We start from the raw sequence: 27718 nt of genomic DNA, 5'->3' as shown, positions 1-27718 counted from the left end.
AGCTCTTCGAAAGTGGGTTTACCCTGTGTCTCTTTCCTCGCATCTCATTTACTCTTAAACTTGCTGCAGTCTGCCTGCTCTTTGCATCACTTTGCTGAAACTAAGCTGCCTAGAGTCATCTCTCTGGGATGACCTCCCCTCTGTCAAATTCATTGAACATGTTTCAGTTCTTAACTCACTAAACCTCTCTGTGGCATGTATCACTGTTGTTCAGCCCCTCCTTGCTAATAATCCAGGCTCTTGCTCTTGCATCTGTGTCAGTATGCTCTCCTGGTTGTGACTTCACCCAGTCTTGTTCATTGACTTCTCTTCCTTGCTGTGCTCTTTAAATACTAGTATTCCCTAGGGTCTGATTCCACTTTCTTCTCTTCTAAATCCCACATTCTACCTGGGACACTTTATCTTACTTCCGTGGCTTTGATCACCACATATGTGCTGTTAACTCTCAAATGCATTTCTCTTCTGACCTATATTCCTATATTGGACCTATATTTCCAAGAGTGTTTTGGTGTCTCTGGTGGAGGTCCCATTGTATCAAAAATTGGACATGCCAAAAGCTGAACCCATCATTTCCTCTGCCCATATGCTCAATTCCATTCCTGTGGTCTGTGCTTCCTTTTAAAACTGTTTCTCTTCTATTAAGAGTGCAGTGTTAACATCTCCTTAATTTCCCAAGTTAGAAGCATGGGCGGCATCTTCAGTTCTTCCCCTCTCCCTCGTTCTTATTTGACCATTTTACTGATTTCTCAAATTCTTCATCTACCACTTTTCTGTCTAGCTGTCACCTGCTGAGGTTTAGTCACCCTCAAAAGTCATTCCCAGACTTCCCTCCTTTTCTCTCATTCCCCCAACACACACACACACACACACACACACACACACACACACACACACACAGAGAGAGAAACCCAGAGGAGAGTACTTCTCATATATGCTTTCATAGCACTCATTATGTAGTTTTGTTTTAGGACTTATCACAGTGCATTATAATGGTCTGTTTACCTGCCTGTTCCTATATATAGCCTTCCCTACACTTTGAGATCCCAAAGGGTAGTGACTATATCATATTCATCTTTGTGACCTCTGGGATATATCACAGTGCATGGTCGATGGTAGAAATAAATGCTTATGGAATAAATTTAAATTAGAAGCAAGAGATATTAGCCATTGAAGTAGGTTTCACAGAAGGTTGTAAAATCCGTTTTTTTAACCTTATATAAAAATTTGTAAATACCATGTAAGCAGTCTTGCCTCCTGTCACTATGATTTCTTGGGGACTTTTCTAGGTTTTAAGAATCTTGAGTTTGAAATTTCTTTCAGGCATGGACATGAAGAAAAATTAGAAATATCAATTTTATTCTTACAAAGTAATGATTTTTATAAATTCATTACACAAAATGCTAAAATATTTTGAATTATTTCACCGAGAGGCAAAGTGTGGAAGGGAATACTCAAAAATTATATCAGTTGCTGTTGATGCATAATATTTGCCCAATAATGACAGTAAATTCCATTATTCATGGTAGTTATGTTCTATAAAATCACTGCAATCAGTTTAGCAGAAACTGAACCATTGCTCTTGGAAGAATATAGGATTAGGTTCCTGCAAGCCTCTGGTCACATTTTTGTCAACTGAGCATACATAACTTTATGTGTGTTTCTGTTTAAAGACACCTTATTTAATATATACTGTTGACTAACTTTGAACTCACAGCCAACAGCACTATAATGCGTGCCTGAACAAAGCTTATCTACTGCACGTATTTTCTCCATAAGGCACATCACAACCTTCTTGCACTTAGAACACTAGACAGTACTTCAGCACTGTGCTTGAGAGCCATTTTAAATCTCAAAATCACCAACAAAAAAGCATGAGAATACGGGGCCAAATAGACCATGAAAAGGACACTTGTTTACAGTATGATAGCTGGAACATGAAGGCAGATCATTGCCTCGTTCAACCTCAGCTGGGAACATGTGTATCAGGCAACTCATAGCTCATAGTTTTTGCTGCTCTGTGCATGTCCACAAATGACTACAAAAGCACCACAAGTATTGATTTTGAGGTTACAAATAAATTTTAGTGAGTAAGAAAATTGACAAATACAGAATCTGTGGATAATGAGAATTGACTCTATTTGATGTTTTCATTCTATGCCAGGCCTTAGCGATATCAAGATGAATGAGTGCAGACCTTATTAAGTGGATTGTGTTAGGGTTTTTGTGTTAAGATGGTTTTCCTTCTCTTCCTCCTCCTCCTCTCCCTCTTTTTTCATCTTCTTCAAAATTTCTTTAATAAAGTGACAAAATAAAATGACAAGTTTAAACTCTAATTTTATAACATTGAATTAAGAAGTAAATAGTTATCTATTATGGGTGGTAGGACTTCTGTATGAAGTTCATCAATAAATTACTTGATTCATACTCCTGAAATAGTCTCTGATTTTTTAACAAAGAGAGAAATGGGTATTATGTCAGGAACAAAAATTTAAAGTAAATACAGGTAGAAGCAAGCTTTTGGTGCCAGATTTAGAAAGGCTATCCACACCAAGATTACATAAAACCACCTGTCATTTTCTTATAATAATTTATGTCTACTTTTATATCTTCTCTTTCTATAATTTTCTCTTCCAGCAGACGTTCAGTGGGTGCCTACAAAGCCAAACTGATGGAGTCTGATGGACGTGGTTTCTAGTACTTGTTTTTTGTACTTATTAGCTATGTGACTGGGCAAGTTTAACTTCCTGAGCATGCTATTTCCTCAATTGTAAAATAAGGATAATGAGAGATTTCTCCAATTGTAAAATGAGAATAATATTAATGAGAATATCTTCACTTGTAAAATGAAGCTAATATTATGAGGATGAAATGAGATACTATATAAAAACTATGCAGACTAACTAGAGCCTGACATTGCTTTTTTTTTCTTCATTTCCCCAGAGAGAGTAGTAGACTCTCTAAACACTTGTGTATCAGAGAAGATGGCTCTATTGCCTTCATAGGTAAATGTTGCTGTGTAAAGAATTCTTAAGCCACAACTGTCTTCTTCCAAAACTCTTTAAATATTGCTTTCTTACGTTTCATGTAATCCTGTAGAGAAATCTGAAGCCAACCTGTCTTTTGTATATATGTAGATAAACAGTTATCCTGCCTTCATGCCATAATACTTAAAGTTTTTCATCTGATCAAATTCTGTCTTAAGTTCAATTTTTTTTCTTAGGAAAAGCAATAGTCTTTTATTAACTTCGCAGTAGCAGGTGAGTTCTTTCAAGTATAATTCATAATCTGTCTAGGAAGATTTATTTCCCTCAAGACAATATTTCTTCAAATAAAATTTTCATTCCATTTATTCTGGTCTTCTTGTCAGGAGTGCTGGTTATCCACAAATTGACTTTTCATCGTCTCTTCACCACATTCCTCAGTTCTTTCTTTTCTTTAACTTTTTTTCTTTGCCTATCTTTTTTGCATTTGAGAAGGTTTTAAGTCATAAACCAGTTTTTCTGCAGTAGCAGTTCTGCTTCTTAACATTTATGAGGTGCTTGCTGTGATTTTTAAAGCTATAATAATACCCCACTTCCATGGATGTCATATGTCTGGAACTGGGTAGAACACATCTCTGAGCTGGGTTTAAGCCAAAAAGTCACTGGTCTCTTGAAGTACAATAGTTGGGCAAATACCACACTCTAATGTAAAGTAGATATGAAGGAAAAGCAACCTACATTTACTGAAGGCCAGTGGCTTAGCTGGGACCATGCTATGGTATGATTTATTTCTCACAATAATCCTATCAGATAGGATTGTTACATACATTTTACAGATGAGAAAGCAAATACTCTCAGAAAGATCTGGTAACTTGACAAGGTCAGACAGCTAATAAATGCCTGAGCCAGACTTGAAATACCAAAACCTTTGTTCCTTCCATAATACCATTTTATCACATTCACTCTAGAAAAGCTCCCATTTGGTCTTTCACTCATAATCTATTTTTTCTTCTTGTTGGCACTGTACTCAGATTTCATTGGCTAGGCTCCAGGTCTACAGGGAGGAAATTGAAAATAGAGAATGTTAGAATAAACATTGTATCAGCAAGAAGTTTCTTTCCAATAGCTGGAGAGTAAGAGAGAAGAACTATAAAAAGCAGACAAAATTTACTAATTCTAGTAAAAATACACATATGTATAGAATATACATCTCTATAACCTCTGAGGTCATTATCATAATGCTGGATCGTATATAATTGGTAGTCATAAGTATGTCTTGGACTCAGTAAGGAAAATTTTAATTGTATTCAAGTTTTTAAAAGAGGGCTAACAAATATGCAGCCAACTTAAGAAATTCCAAAGTTGTAGAAGATGTTTTCAGTTGTTTGTAACTGCAAAAAAAAATGAAGCATTCCAAATGACTAGCAACAGGAAAATAGATAAACTATATTACAGCTCTACAGTGGAATACTTAGCATAGTGAAAACAAAGTATAGCTTCATATGTATACATGGATGAACCTTAGAAAACAGTGAAAAATGCAATTTGCAAAAATAATGGATAAAATATAATTCCATTTACCTACAATTTAGAAGTATTCAAAACTAAATAATATAGTATTAGGGTTATACATCTATGTGGCAAAACTAAAAAGAAAGCCAATACAATGGCAAGCACAAAATTCAGGATACTGATTGCCTTAGGGCAGGGAAAGGTGAGAGAGGTACAGTTGGGTAGGGAAATATACATAGGATTTCAAGAGAAATAGTAATGTTCTATTTCTTAGGTTAGGTATTGGATACCCCAGTATTCATTTTATTACCAGTAGTAGTATTTATAATATACATATATAAAATACAGTTGTATGTATGAAATATTTAATAACAAAAAGTTTTACTTCTTAAGAAATTTATGTTTTCGTTATCTAGAAAATTTTAGTTATGAGGAATACTTCCAAAGATATCAGATATGTGATTCATTATCATTATTAAAAAGAAACATAAAAATAACCAGATGGCTATATCAGGGAGCTCATTTCAAAACCAAAATTTATTAGTTTACTTACCTAAAGAAACTCCTTTATACTGGAATGTTGGGTACTAATGTACATAAGATGGTTTTTATAGGGGGGGATTTTTCAAATAGAAGTCAAATCCCCTAAATTATGATATGCTCTGTGAAAACCTGTTTCCTAAAATTTATGGTGCTTTGGGTGAATAAAGAGCAAAATTCCAGTAACAAAACACTGCCTTAAATTCTAGAGAAAAGGTCACCTAATTCAGAGAATTTACATGTTGTGATATTTAATGTTAAGCCCTGAGAGTGTTTTAGAAATTTGACTGGACATTTCGGTCCTCTAGTAATGACTAGACATATTACAGTACTATCCTTCTATAAAATATTTTACTCCTTTATTATTATAGCTAAGTGATTATTTTTATTTAGATTATATAGGTAGGTAAGCTATATTATCTTTGCATTTTACTTCATAATAGTTAAAGAGAATATTATAAAACAATTGTTATAAAAGGGGTATTAGAACTATTAGGGCTGAGAAAAAAATAATCTGTACTTACTTGGATACATGGACACATTTTTCTGAAGGGTTAAGATCGAGCCAGGAGTCTCTAAGGAAAATAAAATTATGTGAAGATTTAGGAAGCTTTATGTATTTCCCCATTGTGTTTGTATTTTAATTGCATTATAATCCATAATTAATAATCTAATGCAGATTGACATCCATGATTAAGAAGAAAAGCCTATTAATTTTCATTTCTTGCTTATGAATAAAAGGATTCAGCTTCCTTCTGGTTAAAACTGTAGAAGGCACATATATTTTTTGAAAGGTTTTCAAATATTTCTTGGAGAAATATTTTTTCATACACAATAATTTTAATTTCATCTGTAATTTGGGGAGGGAATGAATATTGGATTCTACTTTGTTTTTTATTTCTTTTTAACAGGTGATTTGGGAACAGAGTACACTCAGATGCCTTGTATGAGGGTCTCTCTTTATATGCAAAATGCTTTACTCCTAGAAACTAATCTCCTTAAAAGCTATACCCAAATCAAACAATGTACCCTTTTCAGTGCTGAATAAAAATAGGTCAGGAAGGGATTAAAAGGCTGGCACTGCAGTAAAGTGAAGCAATGAGTTTCACTCTTTAAGCTCCCCCTTGTTATGTGAGAGTTTATAAATCACCGGTTAATTCAGACCCCTTCCTTCTGCCTACTCTAGCTTGCCTCTCAGTAGGTAAGCCTTAATTGTTCATATATGCATGAAACATTGTCTTGTTAGAAATTTTTTCGTTGCATCTGTTAGAAATGTTTTAATATCAAGCAACATTGAGTCCAGTTTTTTTCATCTGTGTGTTTAATCAGTGGAGAAACTTAGGTTGATTTTGCATGATATTCACTTCTTCGGTTTCTGCTGCTGTTTCTTCTTCATTCACCTCTCCTTTTCTCTTAAGTATCTGATGATCAGCACTATGCCCTGAATAGTCTTAGATTTCTTAATAGCCTTCAGGTTACTAAAGTGTTTGATTCAATAAGCATATTTGAAAATCTACTTGGTACAAGGAAGTATGAAATCAGTATAGAGCTGGATAAGATATAAGAGTTTGAAGTCTCATTGAGAATTCCTTAAAGTAAGACTGTGATAACTGCAGTAAAAATGTAAATTCCACCAACTGATGAAAATAGCTATATGACTTTGTGGATGGTATCTAAACTTTTTGAATCTCTTTTATTCATATGGAAAATGGAAGTTAAAATGTATACCTTTTATACATTTTTATATAAGTAGTTTTCGATATGGGAGATAACGTATACAAAGTACTTATCATGGTAGTGTCATGTAAGGGGATTCCAATAAATGGTTTATATTCTTAGTACTGTTGTTATATTTGGCCAGTTAACCATGTTCATTATCTCTACATATTCTGTTTTTCCTGCTCTCAACCTATCAATTATAAAAGGATATCCAAGTCTCCATTTCTTTGCCTACAAAATGACAGGATTAGACGATGCATTCTAGGGTTTCTTCCATTTTTACAATTATATAGATCTTTGGGTCCTTAGGACTAATAATCCTTATCTAAGAATTTCTCAGTCTACTCAGTATGTATAACTTTTTCATATATCTTCTCTCTTCAAATTTTTATACTTTCTCCCCTTCTCTCTTAATTCACAGAATAAAAGTATCTCCTAAGAACAAGGGCATTCTCCTAGATAACCATAATCCAATACTTACAGGAAATTTAACATTAGTACAACAATATTATCAAATTTACTAACCATATTTAAATTTCCCCAATTGTTCAATAACACTTTTGCTCTCTCTTTTAATACCGAGTATCCAATCAAGGATTGTGCATTGCTTTTAGTTGTGATATATCTTTAGTCTCCTTTAATCTAGAATGCTGATCTTTATAATTTGGGGGGTTTTTTTTGAATTTTATTTTATTTTTTTATACAGCAGGTTCTTCTTAGTTATCTACTTCATACATACTAGTGTATGTATGTCAATCCCCATCTCCCAATTCATCCCACCACCACCACCACCACCCCTGCTTCCCCCCCTTGGTGTCCATACATTTGTTCTCTACATCTGTGTCTCTATTTATGCCTTGCAAACTGGTGCATCTGTACCATTTTTCTAGATTCCACATATATGCATTAATATACAGTATTTGTTTTCCTCTTTCTGACTTACTTCACTCTGTATGACAGTCTCTAGGTCCATGCACGTCTCTGCAAATGACCCAATTTCATTCCTTTTTATGGTGGAGTAATATTCCATTGTATATATATAATACATCTTCTTTATCCATTGGTCTGTCCATGGGCATTTAGGTTGCTTCCATGACTTGGCTATTGTAAATAGTGCTGCAATGAACATTGGTGTGCATGTGTCTTTTTGAATTATGGTCTTCTCTGGGTGTATGCCCAGTAGTGGGAATGCTGGGTCATATGGTAATTCTATTTTTAGTTTTTTAAGGAACCTCCATACTGTTCTCCATAGCGACTATATCAATTTACATTCCCACCAACAGTGCAGGAGAGTTCCCTTTTCACCACAACCTTTCTAGCATTTATTGTTTCTGGATTTTTTGCTGTGAGGTGATACCCCCTTGTAGTTTTGATTTGCATTTCTCTAATAATTAGTGATGTTGAACAGCTTTTCATATGTGTCTTGGCCATCTGCATGTCTTCTTTGGAGAATGTCTGTTTAGGTCTTCTGCCCATTTTCTAATTGGATTATTTGTTTTTTTTAATATTGAGCTGTATGAGCTGTTTATATATTCTGGAGATCAATCCTTTGTCCCTTGATTTGTTTGCAAATATTTTCTCCCATTCTGAGGGTTGTCTTTTCATCTTGTTCTTAGTACTCTTTGTTGTGCAAAAGCTTTTTAAGTTTCATTAGGTCCCATTTGTTTATCTTTGGTTTTATTTCCATTACTCTAGGAAGTGGGTCAAGAAAGATCTTGCTGTGATTTATGTCAGAGAGTGTTCTTCTTATGTTTTCCTCTAAGAGTTTTGTAGTGTCCGGTCTTACATTTAGGTCTTTAATCCATTTTGGGTTTATTTTTGTGTATGGTGTCAGGGAGTGTTCTAATTTCATTCTTTTACATGTGGCTGTCCAGTTTTCCCAGCACCACTTATTGAAGAGACTGTCTTTTCTCCATTGTATATCCTTACCTCCTTTGTCATAGATTAGTTGACCATAGGTGTGTGGGTTTATCTCTGGGCTTTCTATCCTGTTCCATTGATCTATATTTCTGTTTTTGTGCCAGTACCATATTGTCTTGATTACTATAGCTTTGTATTATAGTCTGAAGTCAGGGAGTCTGATTCCTCCAGCTCCATTTTCTTCCCTCAAGATTTCTTTGGCTATTCGTGGTCTTTTGTGTCTCCATATAAATTTAAAGATTTTTTGTCCTAGTTCTATAAAAAATGTCATTGGTAATTAGATAGGGATTGCATTGAATCTGTAGATTGCTTTAGGTAGTATAGTCATTTTCACAATATTGACTTTTCCAATCCAAGAACATGGTATATCTCTCCATCTTGTTTGTGTCATCTTTGATTTCTTTCATCAGTGTCTTATAGTTTTCTGAGTACAGGTCTTTTACCTCCTTAGATAGGTTTATTCCTAGGTATTTTATTCTTTTTGTTGCAATGGTGAATGGGATTGTTTCCTTAATCTCTCTTTCTGATCTTTTGTTGTTAGTGTATAGGAACACAAGAGATCTCTGTGCATTAATTTTGTATCCTGCAACTTTACCAAATTCATTGATTAGCTCTAGTAGTTTTCTGGTGGCATCTTTAGGATTCTCTATGTATATTATCATGTCATCTGCAAACAGTGACAGTTTTACTTCTTCTTTTCCAATTTGTATTCCTTTTATTTCTTTTTCTTCTCTGGTTGCTGTGGCTAGGACTTCCAAAGCTATGTTGAATAATAGTGGCGAGAGTGGACATCCTTGTCTTGTTCCTGACCTTAAAGGAAATGCTTTCAGTTTTTCAGCATTGAGAATGATGTTTGCTGTGGGTTTGTCGTATATGGCCTTTATTATGTTAAGGTAGGTTCCCTCTATGCCCACTTCCTGGAGAGTTTTTATCATAAATGGGTGTTAAATTTTGTCAAAAGCTTTTTCTACATCTATTGAGGTGATCATATGGTATTTATTCTTCAATTTGTTAATATGGTATATCACATTGATTGATTCGCATATATTGAAGAATCCTTGCATCTCTGGGATAAATCCCACTTGATCATGGTGTATGATCCTTTTAATGTGTTGTTGGATTCTGTTTGCTAGTACTTTGCTGAGGATTTTTGCATCTATATTCATCAGTGGTATTGGTCTGTAATTTTCTTTTTTTATAGTATCTTTGTGTGGCTTTGGTATCAGGGTGATGGTGGCCTAGTAGAATGAGTTTGGGAGTGTTCCTTCCTCTGCAGTTTTTTGGAAGAGTTTGAAAAGGATGGGACTCTTCTCTAAATGTTTAATAGAATTCCCCTGTGAAGCCATCTGGTCCTGGACTTTTGTTTGTTGGAAGATTTTTAATCAGTTTCAATTTCATTACTTGTGATTGGTCTATTCATGTTTTCTGTATCTTCCTGGTTCAGTCTTGGAAGGGTATACCTTTATAAGAATTTATCCACTTTTTCCGGGTTGTCCATTTTATTGGCATAGAGTTGCTTGTAGTAGTCTCTTAGGATGCTTTGTATTTCTGTGGTGTCCGTTGTAATTTCTCCTTTTGCATTTCTAATTTTATTGATTTGAATCCTCTCCCTCTTTTTCTTGATGAGTCTGGCTAAAGGTTTATCAATTTTGTTTATCTTCTGAAAGAACCAGCTTTTAGTTTTATTGATCTTGGCTATTGTTTTCTTTGTTTCTATTTCATTTATTTCTGCTCTGATCTCTATGATTTCTTTCCTTCTGCTAACTTTGGGTTTTGTTTGTTCTTCTTTCTCTAGTTCCTTTAGGTGTAAGTTTAGTTTGTTTATTTGAGATTTTTCTTGTTTCTTGAGGTAGGATTGTATTGTTATAAACTTCCCACTTAGAACTGCTTTTGCTGCATCCCATAGGTTTTGGATCATCATGTTTTCATTGTCATTTGTCTGTAGGTATTTTTTGATTTCCTCTTTGATTTCTTCAGTGATCTCTTGGTTATTTAGTAACCTATTGTTTAGCCTCCAGGTGTTTGTGTTTTTTTATGTTTTTTCCCCCTGTAATTGATTTCTAATCTCATAGCGTTGTGGTCAGAAAAGATGCTTGATATGATTTCAGTTTTCTTAAATTTACTGAGGCTTGATTTGTGACCCAAGATGTGGTCTATCATGGAGAATGTTACGTGTGCACTTGAGAAGAAAGTGTAATCTGCTGTTTTTGGATGGAATGTCCTATAAATATCAGTTAAATCTATCTGGTCTATTGTGTCATTTAAAGCTTGTGCTTCCTTATTAATTTTCTCTATGGATGATCTGTCCATTGGTGTAAGTGAGGTGTTAAAGTCCCCCACTATTACTGTGTGACTGTCGATTTCCTCTTTTATAGCTGTTAACATTTGCCTTATGTATTGAGGTGCTCCTATGTTCAGTGCATATATATTTATAATTGTTATATCTTCTTCTTGGATTGATCCCTTGATCATTATGTAGTGTCCTTTATTGTCTCTTGTAACATTCTTTATTTTAAAGTCTATTTTGTCTGATATGAGTATAGCTACTCCAGCTTTCTTTTGATTTTCATTTGCATGGAATATCTTTTTCTATCCCCAATTTTTGTCTTTTATGACATTGCCTCTTTTTTTTTTTTTTAAGAATCTCGGCCAAGTGTTTTACCGAATATTCTCAATTTGGGTTTATCTGTTTCCTTTATTAGATGGTGGCTAAATTGTTGGCAGGTCTGCAGTAAAGTGACTCCTAAACATTTTTGGCAAGCATGCTACAGAGTGGATGTTGTACCCCTCTGAGTGCACCATAGCAGGGAGAACATGGTATCAGTTTTACTCATTATTCATGATAACTTTATCACTAGGTTAAGCTGGTGTCTCTCACATTTCTCCATTGCAGAGATACTCGTTTTCCTTTGTAATAATAGGTACTCTCGGGGAAGCTACTTTGAGACTGTCTTATTCCCCAGTAGTCTTTCACCAATGGTTTTAGCATCCATTGATGATTCTTACTCAAATCAATCATTACTGTAGCTATTGTAACATGGTGATTTTCTATTTCTTTTAGGCCTTGTATGTTTATTAGTTGTCCTTCTCTCGTGAGCTCATGATAATCAGGCTTCTGCCTTACCACTCCTACAAAACTGCTGTTGTCAGGGTCACCAATGACTTCCATTTAGTACATCCAATGGACAAGTTTCAGTCCTTATTTTCCTTGGTTTATCAACTACGATTGACAAAATTAATAATTCCCTTCTCCTTGATATAGTTTCTTCAGTTGACCTCTGAGAAACCATAGAATGACTCTGTATCAGTCTCATTTACTGGTTCTTCTTCAGACTCTAAACTCTAAACATGGAAAAATGTCAGGATTTAGACTTCATACCTCTACCTCTACTGCAATTCAACATGTGACACTTCGGTTCTTCTAGTTGCTCGGGCCCAAAATTCTGGAGTCATGCTTGACTCCTCTTTCTTTTACCCTCTACATCTAATTCATTAGCAAATTCTGTCCACTCTGTTTTTAAAATATACACCAAATCTAGTCACTGCTCACCACTTCCATTGCCCTATCCCTAGTCTGAGCAACTATCGTGTCTGACCTTGACTACTACAGTACTGTCCTAATCAGACTCCCTGTTTCTACCCTTGCTTGCCTATAGAAATTTTTTCTAAAACGTCAAATAATGTCACAAAATCCACCTAACTCAAAATAAAATCCAAAGTTCTTACATAGATTATAGAGCCGTGCATACTCTCTCTCGCCCCTGGCTATTTCTTTGATCTTTTCTTCTGCCAGTCTCCTATTTATGAACTCTATTTGTTATCCCCTTTGCCTGGAAAACTCTTCCCCCAGACAATCCATATGCCTGACTCAACCACTTCATTCAGATCTCAAATGTCATCTTATCAGAGAGTCCCTTTCAGATCATCCTATCTAAAATAAGTCTCCTCTCCCTCACTCTTTGCCCCCTTTCTCTATTTTTCTTCCTAGCCCCTGATGTAGTATATGTTTGTTTTGTGTGTATCATCTGTCTACCTTCACTGGAATATGTGTTCTGTGGCAGCAGGTACTGCTATATCCCCAACCCTGAGAGCAGTGCTTAGCACCTAATAAATATTTATTAATTGGCTGTTGAAATTCCTCTTATCTGTTAATGATAGAAAGAAAATATTTTTTCCCACTTCTAGTGAAAGTTTTAGCTTTATAACTGCTCTCCTTTTCCTCTTGAAATGTTGTTTACAGTGTTTCAAAGTATACTTTAGCAAAAATATTATTCTTTTGTGTGGGTTGTATAAATTAATGTGTTATTTATAGTTTTGCTGCTTCTTATTCCTAATCCCAATATGTTTCTCCTCAGTGTTTGGATATGATTCCTTAAAAGGCAACTAAAATTCTTATATGTTAACCTAGTGTTGTTTCTTTTACTATAAATGAAAGTACAAAGTCTTTTGCTGAATCATCCACATAATGGATTTTAAAGCCCATCAGTACAAGTGTTTATTTTAATGTCCTATTCTCTAGGAAGTCTACCTGTTTTCTACTAGCTTATGAAGAGAGGAGTTCTTGCTTCTTTTATTAACTTGAAAGTAAAAACTAATTACATGTTTATAAGATTTGAGTAAACTAGTAGAAATTGATGGAACTTTTTGACTAACTACCATTTCCAGGTGTTTTTTTATTCTATATGTTTGGTGTCTCTGTGTATCATATATGTGGGATCTAAATAATGGGAGGAAATGTATGTGACTTCAAATCTGACTTTAACAGGCTTGAAAGTGACCAAGATATGTTTCCCTGTTTTAAAGAGTGAGGAAATTTCCTCACCTGTTTTGTGGGTATGGAGATATGTAGGTGTTATTCATAAATGCCCGTATGCTACCATGTCGGTATCACAAACATCAGATGATAGATTTTAGGGCTATTCATTAGGGAGGATATTTAGATGTTAATATTATATATTTCATTGGGTATCTAGAAATGTTTAGTTTGAAGCATTTTCCTCAAGAATTCTCATAAGCAATTAGCTGTTTCTGTATATAACTAAACAGAGCATCTATTTTAACTGTGGTGAACACTACTTATGACTCTGTTCTCAGGATATTTCAAAAGTTTACATTAATATGTCATGTCATTTTCTTTTCTAAGTTAATATTCAAGAAGAAATATTATGATAGCTAATGTCTTTGAACTTCTAAACACAGCTTTCATAACTCACTTTCAAGAAAAACGTTTTGGTGCCTTTTGTTGCTTTTTGTTGCTGACTCATTGACTTGAGCCTAACTAGCATGTGACTGGGTTTTGTATATTAAGTAATTTCTGGAGGTCCCTGAGAAATACTCTTGTCCTGAGGTAGGAAGTTGTGTAGTCTGAAGAATCTAGTCTGTGTCTCTGTTGTCTCACTGCATTCATTGGAAGTGAATTTGAAGGATGAGTAGGCATTTTTAAGCAAAGAGGTAGGGTAAAGCAATGTTTTCTAAAGTGGGTTCCTAAAATAGTCCCTAAGGAGAATTAGATAGTCAAAGCAGTCAGTTGTCAGGTAATTTTGGGAAACACTGTATTTCTACCATGAGACTCTTTAGAGTCTTTACTCTGCTAATGGGCATTGTGATTCTCTAAAAAATTAGATAATATATGAATTTGCTAAGGCTACCTGATGGAAGCCACTTTGTTTCCCTCCCAATATCTCTTAATATCCTAAGGGGCTAGTGCTCCAAAAACAGTTTGTAATTTCTGGGACAGTGGTATGCATGACAAAGCAAATAATATGTTTAAAACGTCAGAAAAGTGACAGAGCCTGGTGCATTTGGAGAATACCTGGTGGTTCTATCTGACCAAAGAGTGGTGAAAGGGAAGGAGTAAAGAGGCGGCAGGAAGTAAGCTGGGTCAGACAATGACGTCTCAGTGTTTAAAATCTGGTCTGTCAGCCGGGGGCCATTGAAGACTTGCAGGAAGGGGAGTAGCATGAACACATTTGCATTTTTTAAAAAATGGGTACGAAAAGGTGAGAATATAGGACAGAGTGTTTAATTAGAAGACAGTTGCAGTAGTAAAAGTGAGAAATAAAAAGACTGTGAACTGAGGATATGGCTTTGGGCGGAGGATGATCAATAGAGGATGGTGAATAGATGGTGGTACCATTAACAGAGAGAATTCCAGAAAAGAAACAGTTTTCATAATGGAAGATAAGTGAGTTTGGGTTTTGGACATGTTTGGTTTGAGGTCCCTGACTGGCATAAACAGAGATATTAAAGATACAATTGGAAAACCTGATCTAGATCCCATGTAGCGTTCCAGAGAGCAGTGTTAGCTGAATTACAGATTTGGGTGTCTTTGCTCTAGATATAGTATTTCAAACCACTAGAGGAGGGAGAGAAAAAAAAAACTTCTTTCTAATAAGGAAGGTCTACCCATCCTGTTACTTCAAATTTACTTCCAGGTTCTTCTGTTCTGGGTTTCTGAAAATTATTTTTAATGATCATGTGAATCTGGGAAGCATTCCTTTACCAAGTAAATGCCAAGAATGCTGTGATTATTTTGGCCATTTGGTTGGTTGGTTGGTTGGTTGGTTGGTTGGTTTTGTTATGTACATTTGTGCATACTCACACACTATAGTTTTTAATTTGCTATTGACCATTACTTTTGCACTTAAAAGTCTAAGCAATGAAGATATGGAAGTATTCATATTTATTGAACTTTGGTTGTGACCAAAAGGAGCACTTGCCCTGAATATACAGTAACCACCCAGATAAGTCCTGAACTACTTTTTTTTACTATGTCAAAGCCATTTATGCACATATGATTCAACTCCAGCACTCTCATTGCATGACAGTTCCCTGAAAAGTTGACTTTAGCATGCCTTTCATGCTGATTTTGGGATTAGAATTAAGTATATTACCAAAATACAAAAGAATGATATTTGATAATGATGAAAATTTCTCTGCTGTCGAAATACAGATGAAACACATATCTATACCACACAGAGGAAACAGCATAGTGTATACTAAAATAGAGAAAAGTTCTATTGGTTTTTTCTAAAAAAGACAGTAAACTTTAACAGACAAATTGGTAGTCCCATATATATTTTTGTCCTATTCAAAAAAATTTTACTAATACAGATTTGTGATTGCTGGGGTGGTGGATAGGAGCACAGGCCCTGGACTGAGACTGGCGAGATTCAAACCCTGGCTGTAGCATGGAGTAACTATGTGACCAAGGCAAGTTACCTTTTTTTTTTTTTTTTTCAAATTTATTCATCTGACAATGAAGTAACAGTACCAACCTCATGACAAAAGATTGAAACAATAAATGAAACATGCTTAGCACATAATAATCCTTCAGTTGTGCTAATACCAGCAAATAAGGATATCCATTCAGTGACTTTATTTATATATTAGTGATAAGGATAAATATATATATATAAAATTATAATTATCTTCCTCAAACATTCTTTAGCTCCTCTCCACCTGATGACTACATCAGCAGTTCTCTTTATATGGAGTGTCTTTCCTCCTGTTTCCCGTGACCGGATTCTTGTCATTCAGATCTCAGTTTTGTTGCTTGCTCAGTAAGGCTTTTCCTGACCACCTAATCTAAAATATTCACCAAGTCAGTTTCAACCACATCATTCTATTTTAATTTTCTGCATATCTTTTATCACTTGATTTAATTGTTTGATGTCAAACTCCCTTCTCTGACATATAAGAATCTCCCTTGTTCACCATGGTGTCCTAGCTCCTTGATCAGGGCTAGACATATAATGAGTGCTTAAAAACTTTTGCTAAATTAATAAACTACTCTGTAGAGGTTATAATGAAAGAACCAGAGAATGGGAGGAAGATACAAAATTCCAGTTTAGGAAAAAAAAGGTCAGTACCTGTCTTACCCTGCTCTACCCAGGCCCTGAATCAGTGTGTCCGTATATCAGTAAACTCCAACCTCCCAAATGGTGCAGTTTCAGTGCAGCCTTGTTCTTTTAGATCTGTCATCTCTTATGATTTAGTATAAGCCCTGCCACCCACATGTGCAACACCTATTTGGGTCACGGTCCCCATCCCTACCCATGCCTATACCTGGGTTAGTTACCATAATCCTTTTCTTTCAACCATCCCTTGCTGCTAAGATCCCAACAATCTTTACAATTAGGCTCATGAGGTTTAGGACCATTAGAAAGAGAAAAAGAATAGTAGGGCTGCAATTCAAGACTGCCTTTCAGGTTTGTAGAGGAGTCCCTCTGTAACTTGCAATGAATACTACTGCCTTGAGCTGTTAACTCTTAGGTATAATAACTTTTCTATTTTGGCTATTGTCATAGTATCCAGCACCATTCCATGTATAGGTAGATGACTTAATAAATACTATTCAGTGATGATAATCCTTACAAGCCCAATTTAAGGTGTTGTTCAGATGATCTATAGCTGCGTAAGTGCACCACAAAACTTAGTGTATTTAAATAACAATTATCTATTTCATTCACAAACCTTCAACTTAGGTAAGACTTGGTGGGAAAGCTTGTTTGTTCATACAGCATCAGCTGGGGAGGCTTGGCTTCCTAAAGCATGGTACTGTCCAAGAGCAAGTGTCTCAAAAGATAGGACATGGAAGCTACCAGAAATGGGCACAGTCTTTCTTCTATATTACACTGGTCAAGTGGTCATAGAGCTCAATTAAAGGGAACAGACACAGATGCCATCTCTTGATGGGAATACTGTATATTAATATAGTATTAATAATATAAAAGAATATGGAGCCATGTCACCTTAGATATATTCATTTTCATTTTTTTAATCAAAATAAAATATATGAAAAAATCAAACAAGAAAACCTATGGGTCATATCATAGTAGAAATTAGAATACTATGTATATAAGAGAAGTGATTTTTAGAAAATCACTAGACTCCAGGAAAGTTAACACTCACCATTGCAGGCTACTATCATTTAACCGAAATACAGTGAAACACATCAAATTAGAACTCAAATTGAGGATTACTTGAATGATCTCAAAAGTTAATGAAACTATTAAAATACCTTACTGTTGTTAACTTAAGCCTCCAAAAGAAAGAGGGAGAAGAAATAAATACCTATTTTCTAGAGTTAACTTTTTTTGTTCTAAAGCATTTCAATTTGGTCTTGTGGGCAAGTTGGAAGATATTGTGAAATGTTTTTTTAACTAAATTCCAGGGCAAAGAAACAATTACTTTGTGTGGTATAAATAGCATTTGAATGAAATGAAAATATATGTGTTCAATTAACTCTGGTGTCTGGTATTCTGAAGTCAAAATGTTTTATTCATCTTAGAGAAAAAAAATAGCAGGAATAACAAGTTTTAAATTTTCCACTATTCAATGTATCTAAGCTCTTTTATAAACAAAACAGAAGTTTTGATTTGGCAAATAATGTGGCTATACTTTCTTCAACTATTGTTCCTCAACTGTGCATCTTGCCTAAGTACTTGTAGCTACTGTTTTTTTAAAAGATGCCCTGGAATTAGATATGGAAGGGTGAAGGTGCATGCTATATTTGTCACCATCTGCAGTACTATAACGAGAAAGATCATCCCAATCTATTTTCAGTTTTTCCTCCTGGATAATCCGATTTTGCAACAAATTGATTGCTCAACCTCCCCATATCACTTTTCTATAAAATTTAAAAGGTTGCTACAGTTCCAAGGTGAGGAAATGGTCTTTTTCTGGAAAGGGTGACACTCGAAGTTCAATTCATTAAACAGAGTGACTTATGAGACCTGCAGATAATGCCTTAGTGATATATTCCAAAATATTGAAGTTCAGAACTTAAATTGATCCTTTTTACTGGTAAGCCTGCTTTTGGAAATTTTATTTAGAGGAAAACTGAAATAAAATGCATTTTATGACTGATTCTGAAGAATTCACTTTTTTTCCCTAAGATATAATTGCTAGGGATATCCCTCATTTCCCTGCCAGAAAGTACCTCATTTCCTTGAACAGGTAAAAGAAAAAAAGGACCAGCCCTGAAATTCTGAAATCACAAAGTCATCTACTTAAGAAATGGCAGACCATATTGCAAAGAAGACTGAACCTAAAGTTAGAAATCCTTGGTTAGAGTCCCATGTTCACTGCCTACCAGCTGTGTCTTTAAACAAATGCTAAGTTTGAGCAACCTCTTCAGTGCTGTGTCCTCATTTGTAAAACAAGGAACAGGTTATCCACCTAGCAACCTGACAATATTGAGGTTAGATGATGTATCAAATGTGCAAGTGCTTAATAAACTGCAGAGCATTATATAAACAATTGTCAATCATTTTAGAAGCTTTAAGGAAAGAAGTATGGATTCTTTTAAGTTAGGGCTGTTAAAATGTCATTAAAAATACTGTACAATGTGGTTAGTAAAATACATCTTCTAAGGTCATATATAATGTTTTTGTACTGTTTTAAATTAGGTGTAAGTTCATTAAGGACAGAAATCAAGCGATAGACATCTTTGTGACCCTAACATTGTCTAGAACAGTTCTGTGTAGGTCAAGTTAGTTGGTTGATTTGTTGGTTGAATGATTGATTGATAAAGATATTTTATGAGGTCAGTATTCCTCAGTTTAGAGAGGAATAAATTGGCTTCTTTTGAATTTTGAATTTCTAATTGATAATTATTGACAACTCATAATATCTATAACAAAACTATCAGAGTGAAAATGCCATCACACTGTTACAGTATTACTGATTTCATAGACTGCACTGTAGGATGTATGAATGGGCTGGGGATGGGGGAGAGAGGGAAAAGGTATCCACTGTTGCAAGAGTATTGTCACTCTGGGGTCAGTATGGCTAAGAGGATTAGTGATGCTAGCCTGCAACTGGCTTTAAAAAATGTAAATTCCAACTATTCTAAATTTTCAGTATTTCCAACAAGTCATTTCCAAAATTTAAAATGAGGTTGCCCTAACCTAAAATGTAAACTTTATGTTGCCGCTTAGTTTCATGCTTCTTAGGAGTTTCTTTAGGAATTTTATTTACGCTGTTCTAGTTTTTGGTATAGCTTTAAAGGGCAGCTTTCTTATTCCCTCATTAAAGTTTTTGGAAGCTTTTCCATCCCCAGTTTTAAAATTGTTTCATAGTTGACTTCCTTTTCTATTTCAATACAGTATATTTTCAAATACAGTTGAATTTGTTTTCATACTTAATATGTGCAAAAGTTAACTTACTGCCTTGAAATGCTAAGTCATAACTACAGAGAAATTTCATTCATTAAACTTTTATTAAGCACCTGTTATATGCCTGTCAGTCTCCTAATACTCTATCCATTTAATTGGGCCCAAGTTTATGTAGTTCCAGGAAAAATCATCTGTATCTATTTCATGCACACAGAAGCAATTTCAGCTAACGGTCCTTTTTGGGTAGTTGGTATAATGAATAATGCCTAGGTAAATCATTTTATAATAAGAAAACTTCTTCAGTAGTTAATAATAACAGGAAATATAATAAATAGTTTGAAAAAGTAACATTTTTCTCTTTTGTCTTTAAAAAAAAAAAAAACTTATTACAAAAGGAATACATGTCAGTGTAGCCAGGAGCGAGGAATAGGTTTCAAGCGAAGAGAACAAATTTATAAAGCAACTTGACTCACCAGCCATGATAAATTCAAGGAACTATATCCATTGTTCAGAGAGGCTGGAACATAGGGGATATATTATGAAAGTAGCAGAAGGTAAGGTCGGCAAATTAACAGGGCGCAGATCATTAAAGGCCTTTGCCAAGAAGTCAGGACTTTTTTCATAAGGCATAAAGGCTTAAATACCTTTAAGCCTTTAAAGGTATTTTAAGCAAGGACAGGTATTTTCCTAGGCAGTTTTGGAAGGGACTTTAGTAATATACTCAAGAAAATCACACTCAGTGATGAGCTATGGCACAGAGACAGAACCTGGTGAGCACAGCATTTCAGGGACTGCCATGGGGAGAGGAGCCTGGGAAGGAGAGTGGGAAGGACAATCCAATAAGGAGACCAAAGGCTTTCTCGTCTAGAACAGCAGAGCTCAAAATGATTCAATAAGCTCAATTTATTCAATTCCATTTTCTTAATTAAATCATTTAATGACATTAGCATCAGTTGAGGTTGAATGCTCCACATAATTTTATGAATAATTCTATCTAATTTGGGGATATACTCTATCCAGAATAAAAATGATGCAGGCTAGCAATATAAAAGAGCATCTTTCGTATGGAATAATGTAAAAATAACAGAGCTGTCTATTCAAAGAGAACTTGTCTCTAAGGAGCTCTAAGCATACATATTAAGTATTAAAGCAAGGCCATGTTTTCTGTACAGCACAGAGAGGCAAGATAACAAGCAACGCCATTTCCCATCTGTCCCTGCCAAATTTTCAGTTCTATCTTATGCTCTACCACTTTCCCATTGATCCTCATTTTCAAGCACAAGTGAGCTAATTGCATTTTCTCCCTAAGTATGCCATATCATATCATGCTTTCCCTGCCATTCTACCTGGCAAGTTTCTGTTCCTCCTTAAAGACTCAGCTGAAATGCCCCACACATCTCTGCAAAATCCTCTGTGATGTCTCAGTTAGTTCTTTATCTGCAGTGCACATACCTTTGCACATAATGAACACCCATACCGTCTTCTTAGATACCTTCTTAGCTCCTGAAGGACAGGAACTGTCTTATTCACTTTGAGTTGTGTCCTCGGTACCTGGACAAGTACTGGGCATATAGTAGGAGCTTAGTGACGGTTCCAAGCATGAAAAACATAGCTACCCTGAAGGTGGAGCTTGGCCTTCACTGTCCATTGCCCTATGAAACATGATAAGTGACCATTCATCAGCTTGTCTTAATGTTGTTAATCAGGCCTCTTAAAAACATTAAAAGTTGTGGTTGTCACCCTTCTTCTCACCTGCCAAAGGTTCTATCGGTGCCACCTTGTGTATTCAATTGTCTCACACCTTCTCTACCACGTCTGTACTGCACCCATCACTGTTGAAGAAATTTACTCTTTCTCTCTTGGTTTTATAGCTTTTCAAACAAAAACATATTTTAAAAATCTCTGAACCAGGCTTCCCTGGTGGCACAGTGGTTGAGAGTCCGCCTGCCGATGCAGCGGACACGGGTTCGTGCCCTGGCCCAGGAAGATCCCACATGCCGCGGAGCGGCTGGGCCCGTGAGCCATGGCCGCTGAGCCTGCGTGTCTGGAGCCTGTGCTCCGCAACGGGAGAGGCCACAACAGTGAGAGGCCCGCGCACCGCAAAAAAAAAAAAAAATCTCTGAACCATTAGTTTTAGCCCTTTTCTTTGTCTCCATATTTAATTATATTTTTTAAAAATTCACAGAATGTGGGTGGTATACTACATCTCAAAGAAATACTTGGAAAACAAAACAGCAAATAAAGTCTAATATGTATCCAAGCACCCAACCACTTTCCTTTTACCAGTATATTATAATATTCAAGGTACTTTGTTGCTTCAGACTAAGAAAGAGTAAATTAAGAGCTGCCTGATCTTAAGCACAATTTACTAGACTGAACAGGTGTCCTGGCTGCACATGTGCACATTTTCCATCCATGGCTTTTTTTTTTCTTTCTGCTTTTTTTGATGCTTTGAACTGACCAAAGATGTGGATGTCCTAATATGGCTCTTCCTTAGTTTAAAAATTGTCTCCTTTACTTTTCCTTGTACTTTCTTTTTGGGTAATGCAAACAACATTGAAGTTGTCTAATCAGGTTCCTCCTAACTTGAATTAGACAAGGAGAAGACTCCACTGTAGGAGGATTACATTGCAGGACAAATAAGATCATTTGTATTAAAACATTTGATTCTTGGGTTTTGTTTTTCCATGATGACACCTAAAGAACCATTGTTTTTAGTCAAGTTAAAAATATAGGGACTTCCCTGGTGGCACAGTGGTTAAGAATCCACCTGCCAATGCAGGGAACACAGGTTCAATCCCTGGTCCAGGAAGATCTCACATGCCATCGGGCAACTAAGCCCGTGCACCACAACTGCTGAGCCTGCGCTCAAGAGCCCATGAGCCACAACTACTGAGCCTGTGTACAACAACTACTGAAGCCCGCGCCTAGAGCCCGTGCTCCGAAACAAGAGAAGCCACAACAATGAAAAGCCCGTGCACCGCGACGAAGAGTAGCCCCCGCTCACCACAACTAGAGAAAGTCCACGCACAGCAACAAAGACCCAACGCAGCCAAAAATAAATCAATAAATAAATATGTAAACATTTTTATGCTTGTAAATAGTGTCAGGCACAAGAATGTTGGATATAAATAGAAAGTAGGATTTGGTTTTTAAATGAATATGGTGTCTCAGAATAACACTTTATTACCTTGTTCGATGTGTTTAAGACCCTACTCACTTATAAAACTAGAATGGTGAGGAGGAATGCTTCATTAGAGGCAGTTTTTCCATAAAGCACTGAGGCATCATGCTAGTGTATTTTTAGCCCAACCTGTGAATATTATGGGCACCTTAATAGTCTCTCTATTTAAACACAAACCTGAAAGGTACCTCTTTGCCTTCAACCTTCATTTAAGCACAGATTCTTCATATGCAAAGAGGCAGGCTTAGCAAGAAAAAAAGATCTTCATCAACATTTGCTTTTGAAACAGACCTAAGAAAGTTAGGTCATTCTAAATATCTAATAGAAGTACAGTACAGAACTTACTATTAGATATTCCATTAAATAAGTTTTATTTTCTTATCTCCTTGTTCTTAACAAAAGATAATTTCTTTTGACTTTGTTTTATGAAAATTCTTTGTCTAAGATCTGTTAAGAAATCCACAAACAGAGCAAAGTCTAAAATGCTTGTGCTCATTTCTTGCCTCGTGGTGGCTCCATTTAATAGCAGCATTTGTGACTCTCGCTCTCCCAAGGGCCTCAAAAGTACTTTTCCTTTTTGCCTTCTGATCTTCCCCTTCTTCCTCCCCTTCCTTGTTCTTATTCTTCTTCCTCCAAATCAAAACTGCACTGCCATAATAAAAATAAATAATTAGGTGGATTTATGACTGAATGGATAGAGGGATGGATAGATAGATAGATGTGTGATAAACCAAGTCTAGTAAGTTGCTAATGGTAGAATCTAGGTGGAGGGTATAGAGCTATTCACTGAATCTTAATTCTTTCAACTTTGCCTTGTGTTTGAAAATTGTCATAATAAAACCTCTTAGGAGTGGCTATCCACTGAAGGTGGGATCACAAGGGCTTTCACTAACTCTGTTTAAATATTTTGCCATTATATTATTAGAGAAAAATGAAAATAATTTTTTTAAAGCTACATGAAACTGTCTTCACAAATGAAATCACCAAACAATTGATTTAAATGCTTTTCATGTTTGAAATTCACATTAGGCGATGCTAAATAATTAAGAACACACACAATGATTCAGTTGTATGATGATGACCGCATTGTTACAATAGGAAATTGGTTAACTAAGTTGTGTATAGATAGTTAATAAAATACTATGCAGCCATTAAAACTTGTAGAAACAAATTCATGGGCACAGAAAGATTTATATCATAATGTTTCCTATGCCATCTAGAAAATTATGAACTTATGGGTATAGCTGGAAGTACATATATACAGAAATATTACCTATGAATTATGAGATAATGGACTTCTTCTCTCATATAGATCTTTTTAAATCCACATTTTCTATTTTTTCCTAAAAGTTTCCCAGTGTTTTAATTTTAGTAACGTAAGAAAGAAGGAAAACAGAAAAGAAAAAAATCCATGCAATTTTTCTGTGAAAATGGAGTGGGGAAACTTTGTATCTGTAAATAATTTTTGATCAAGCCAAAAAGTTATCTGGGTTTTTTCTTTTATCTATATCACTGGGAGCTACTCTCTTATATTTTCTTAATCTTGCTCTTATGAGCAGTGCATTTGAAATATGTAAAAACAAATAATTTTATGCATTCTTCTGAAGATATTTTAGTGGACTTGACAAGTAGCTTTTGAAAGAAAAGTAAGGATGTTTTCATGCTGCTAGGCCCACCCAAGGCATTTTGTACTTGGAAATGCCCTGTCCTCAATCCCTAATTGCATTAAATTTCTGTGTCTGACACACTCATGAGGAAAGGAAGTTTCAAAGCAGAAATACGAAAATCTAATTTATTTCTAAATACAATAACCATTGATATATTTTAAACAATGTGACACCTATGTTCCAAGTGTCCTAACTAGAAGAATTAAGAGATCACGGACGTGCCAGTTAAATAATAAAAATGTTTTTATTATTATAGGTCTCTTTTCTCCAAAGCGATTTAAGCAATGTGCTGAAATTAGGTAATCTTTACACTATGTCTCTGAGAGGGATAGAGGGAAGAGATTATTACTGTTAATTTTTATTCATCCAGTAAACATTTATTGAACACTTTATGACTCTGAAGTTAATGTTTCACTTATTGTTTCCTCTCCTTCAAAGACATTTTTTTCATAGATTTTCTGTTAATGACTATTGAAAGAAAAGTTGGGTAGGAATAAAAGTAAAAAGAAGCAAAATAGAGTTCACCTCTGGGTTCCAGCTCTCTAATCCTCTCGTGGAGGATTACATGGAATGTGTAATCCACTTACATCTGTACCGCTCTTCCTGTAGGCTGCTAGTCTAGTCCACGAGTGCCATCTCAGTCCCCTACAACATATAACGTGTCATTGTCTTCATCTCTTGTCTTTCCCAGGTAAAATGTCCAGTGATCGAGCTTTGAGGAAGCAGCAACAGTTAAACAACCTTGTTTATGTGGTGACAAATCAGGCCAAACCTGGTGACAGAATTGTGGATTTCTGCAGTGGTGGGGTATTCTATATCTCCTTTATTCTCTTTAGCCTTTCCAAGACAATGTGGCTTTACTATACTACATTAAAGGTCATGTTTTTATTCGGCAAGATTATTGTCTCAGAATAAACAAAAGCCTTAGAGACCAAAGTTAACTTGTTTCTTTTTTTTCCTTTTTCAGGGCCATGTTGGGATTGTCCTTGCTCACATGCTGCCATCATGCCAGGTAAAGTCTGAATAATAGACGAAAGGAAACTACACAATTCAGTTAGCTGAGTCTGGCTTTTTCCTCCTCTTTGAGTTTATAATCATTCACCCAGGTCAAATATGTGGCACAGGCATTTTATATTTCTTTGAACTAAACTTCTAAGATTCAGAATCATAGGGAAGAAAAGTAAGTAGGACCACTACATTTTTTATTTTTTATAAAAGGGCTGTATTTTTAAATAATTTTTAAAAGAAATAATTATTCCACTCAAATAAAATAATTAATGATGAAGCCAGTTTAGTTGTCAATATAGTTTTATACTGGAAATACTAGGTTCTGAAACTTGTTGAGCATATTCTTTGGTAGCTTGATTTTTATTCATTGTATCAGAATTGTAACAACATTTTTTAAAGAAAAAGAAACCGCAAATCTACCAACTGATCCACCAAATGCATTTCTCCCCATGTTCTTTTTGTCATTGTTCATGAGGATGCTTATTGCTGCAAATTCTAAAAATTCAAGTACAATTTCAGTCACCTGCTTTCACTCAATCTTATATCATAAATGTTTTTCGCTATTGCAAATAGTTTCAAATGTCATCATTAAAATATCACTTAAAATGTGACTGCATAATATGTTTTTAAGTAAATGTACCATAATTTATACGATTGTTGCCACCATTTGTTAGAAGTGTGTGCTGCTTTTAGTCTTCTGTCACATTAAATCATTTCCTCACAGTGACCATCTTTCAGCATAGAAGTCTAGAATCTGATGATTGAACCGGGGCAGATCCTTTGTTTGTGAGCTCTCCGGAAATTACAAAATAATTAAAGTGATTATTCTCAGAAGAAAAAATGTGGAAGAACTCATAGACTAGCCAGAATGATATGTAGCAGAATGATAGAAAGTAGAGAGTATTTTTCTTTATCTTTCTTAGAAAATAAAGAGCAAAATAAATGAGGAATACTGGGAGAAACAGGCAGATGTTCATTTCATCACTAAGGAAAACAACAATTTCATGGTTGGAGTAAGAGGAATAAAGCTCATAGAGCAGAATCCTGGAGATGTAGAGTCAGGCAGGGATATGGTGTCTTTTTTACCCTTCCCAACAGCTCTGGAAACTTAGAAATGTTGAAACTGGAAACGGGAAGTCTTGACTAGAATAAAGCCTGGAAAACCTTTGACCCCAAGTATCCTCTGTCAGGCTTTTTATACAAAGGGATCCAGGATTTTTCCACAAAGACAAGCATAAGGACAAAATAAGGACCAAACTAGGAATGATAGTGATGAAAGTGACTCAACTTTGCTGCCCACTTTTCTCCATCTAAACCAGTGATGGTCTCCCACCTTCCTTGGCCTGGATTACTGTTAGAAATTCTGAACTGGTTGCCCTGCCTTCTGCCTCTCCCCCACTTGTCCATACTATGCATTGCAGCAACCAGACCTCCTTTCATTGCACATGATCTGGCTCCTGTTACCTCTCCAGCCTGATTCCTACATCCCACACCCTGTCTCCCTACCTCCGCCGTCACCATCACACACTGTACCCCAGCTATAGCAGTTTTTTCAGTTCTTCAAATACACCGTATCTTTCTTACCTTGGGCCTTCATACATGTTTCTCTCTCTGCTAGAAACACACCTTTATTCCCGCAGCTGATTTCTATTCACTCTTCAGGCCTCAGTTAATATGTTACTCTTTCACATTAAATGACTAAAACCTCCCTTAGTCTGCGTGCTCTGATAACACATTATATGTATTTCATTAAACACTTATCACTCACTGTATTATAATTGCCTGTTTCACTTATATCACTATATCTAGGAGCTTCAAAAGTTCAAGGACCTTGTTCTTTTTTTTTTTTGGCGGTACGCGGGCCTCTCACTGTTGTGGCCTCTCCCGATGCGGAGCACAGGCTCCGGACGCGCAGGCCCAGCCGCTCCGCAGCATGTGGGATCCTCCCGGACCGGGGCACGAACCCGCATCCCCTGCCTCAGCAGGCGGACTCCCAACCACTATGCCACCAGGGAAACCCTCATTTTTGTACTTTATTATCTGGCCTACTTCCTGGCATAGGATAAG

At 35.7% G+C, this 27718-nt stretch overlaps 1 protein-coding gene across 2 annotated transcripts in view; it reads left to right on the top strand.

The window, feature by feature from the left end:
- The window catches only part of GSTCD (glutathione S-transferase C-terminal domain containing), a 132080-nt gene that overhangs the window by 76334 nt on the left and 28028 nt on the right, over positions 1 to 27718 (top strand). For both annotated transcript variants that reach the window (XR_016393225.1, XM_022567073.3), the window contains exons 6-7: positions 25335 to 25450; positions 25611 to 25655. Coding sequence is in view for 1 of the 2 variants with exons in the window: in XM_022567073.3 (XP_022422781.1) it covers positions 25335 to 25450; positions 25611 to 25655 (161 nt within the window). In the remaining variant the exon portion in view is untranslated. The remainder of the gene's footprint in view (positions 1 to 25334; positions 25451 to 25610; positions 25656 to 27718) is intronic.

Source organism: Delphinapterus leucas, chromosome 5 (genome assembly GCF_059928025.1).
Source record: "Delphinapterus leucas isolate spDelLeu-1000000601 "Yukka" chromosome 5, BTC_Dleu_Yukka2, whole genome shotgun sequence".
In the NCBI taxonomy this organism is placed as follows: Eukaryota; Metazoa; Chordata; class Mammalia; order Artiodactyla; family Monodontidae; genus Delphinapterus; species Delphinapterus leucas.
This window is presented reverse-complemented; position numbering and strand designations above follow the sequence as displayed.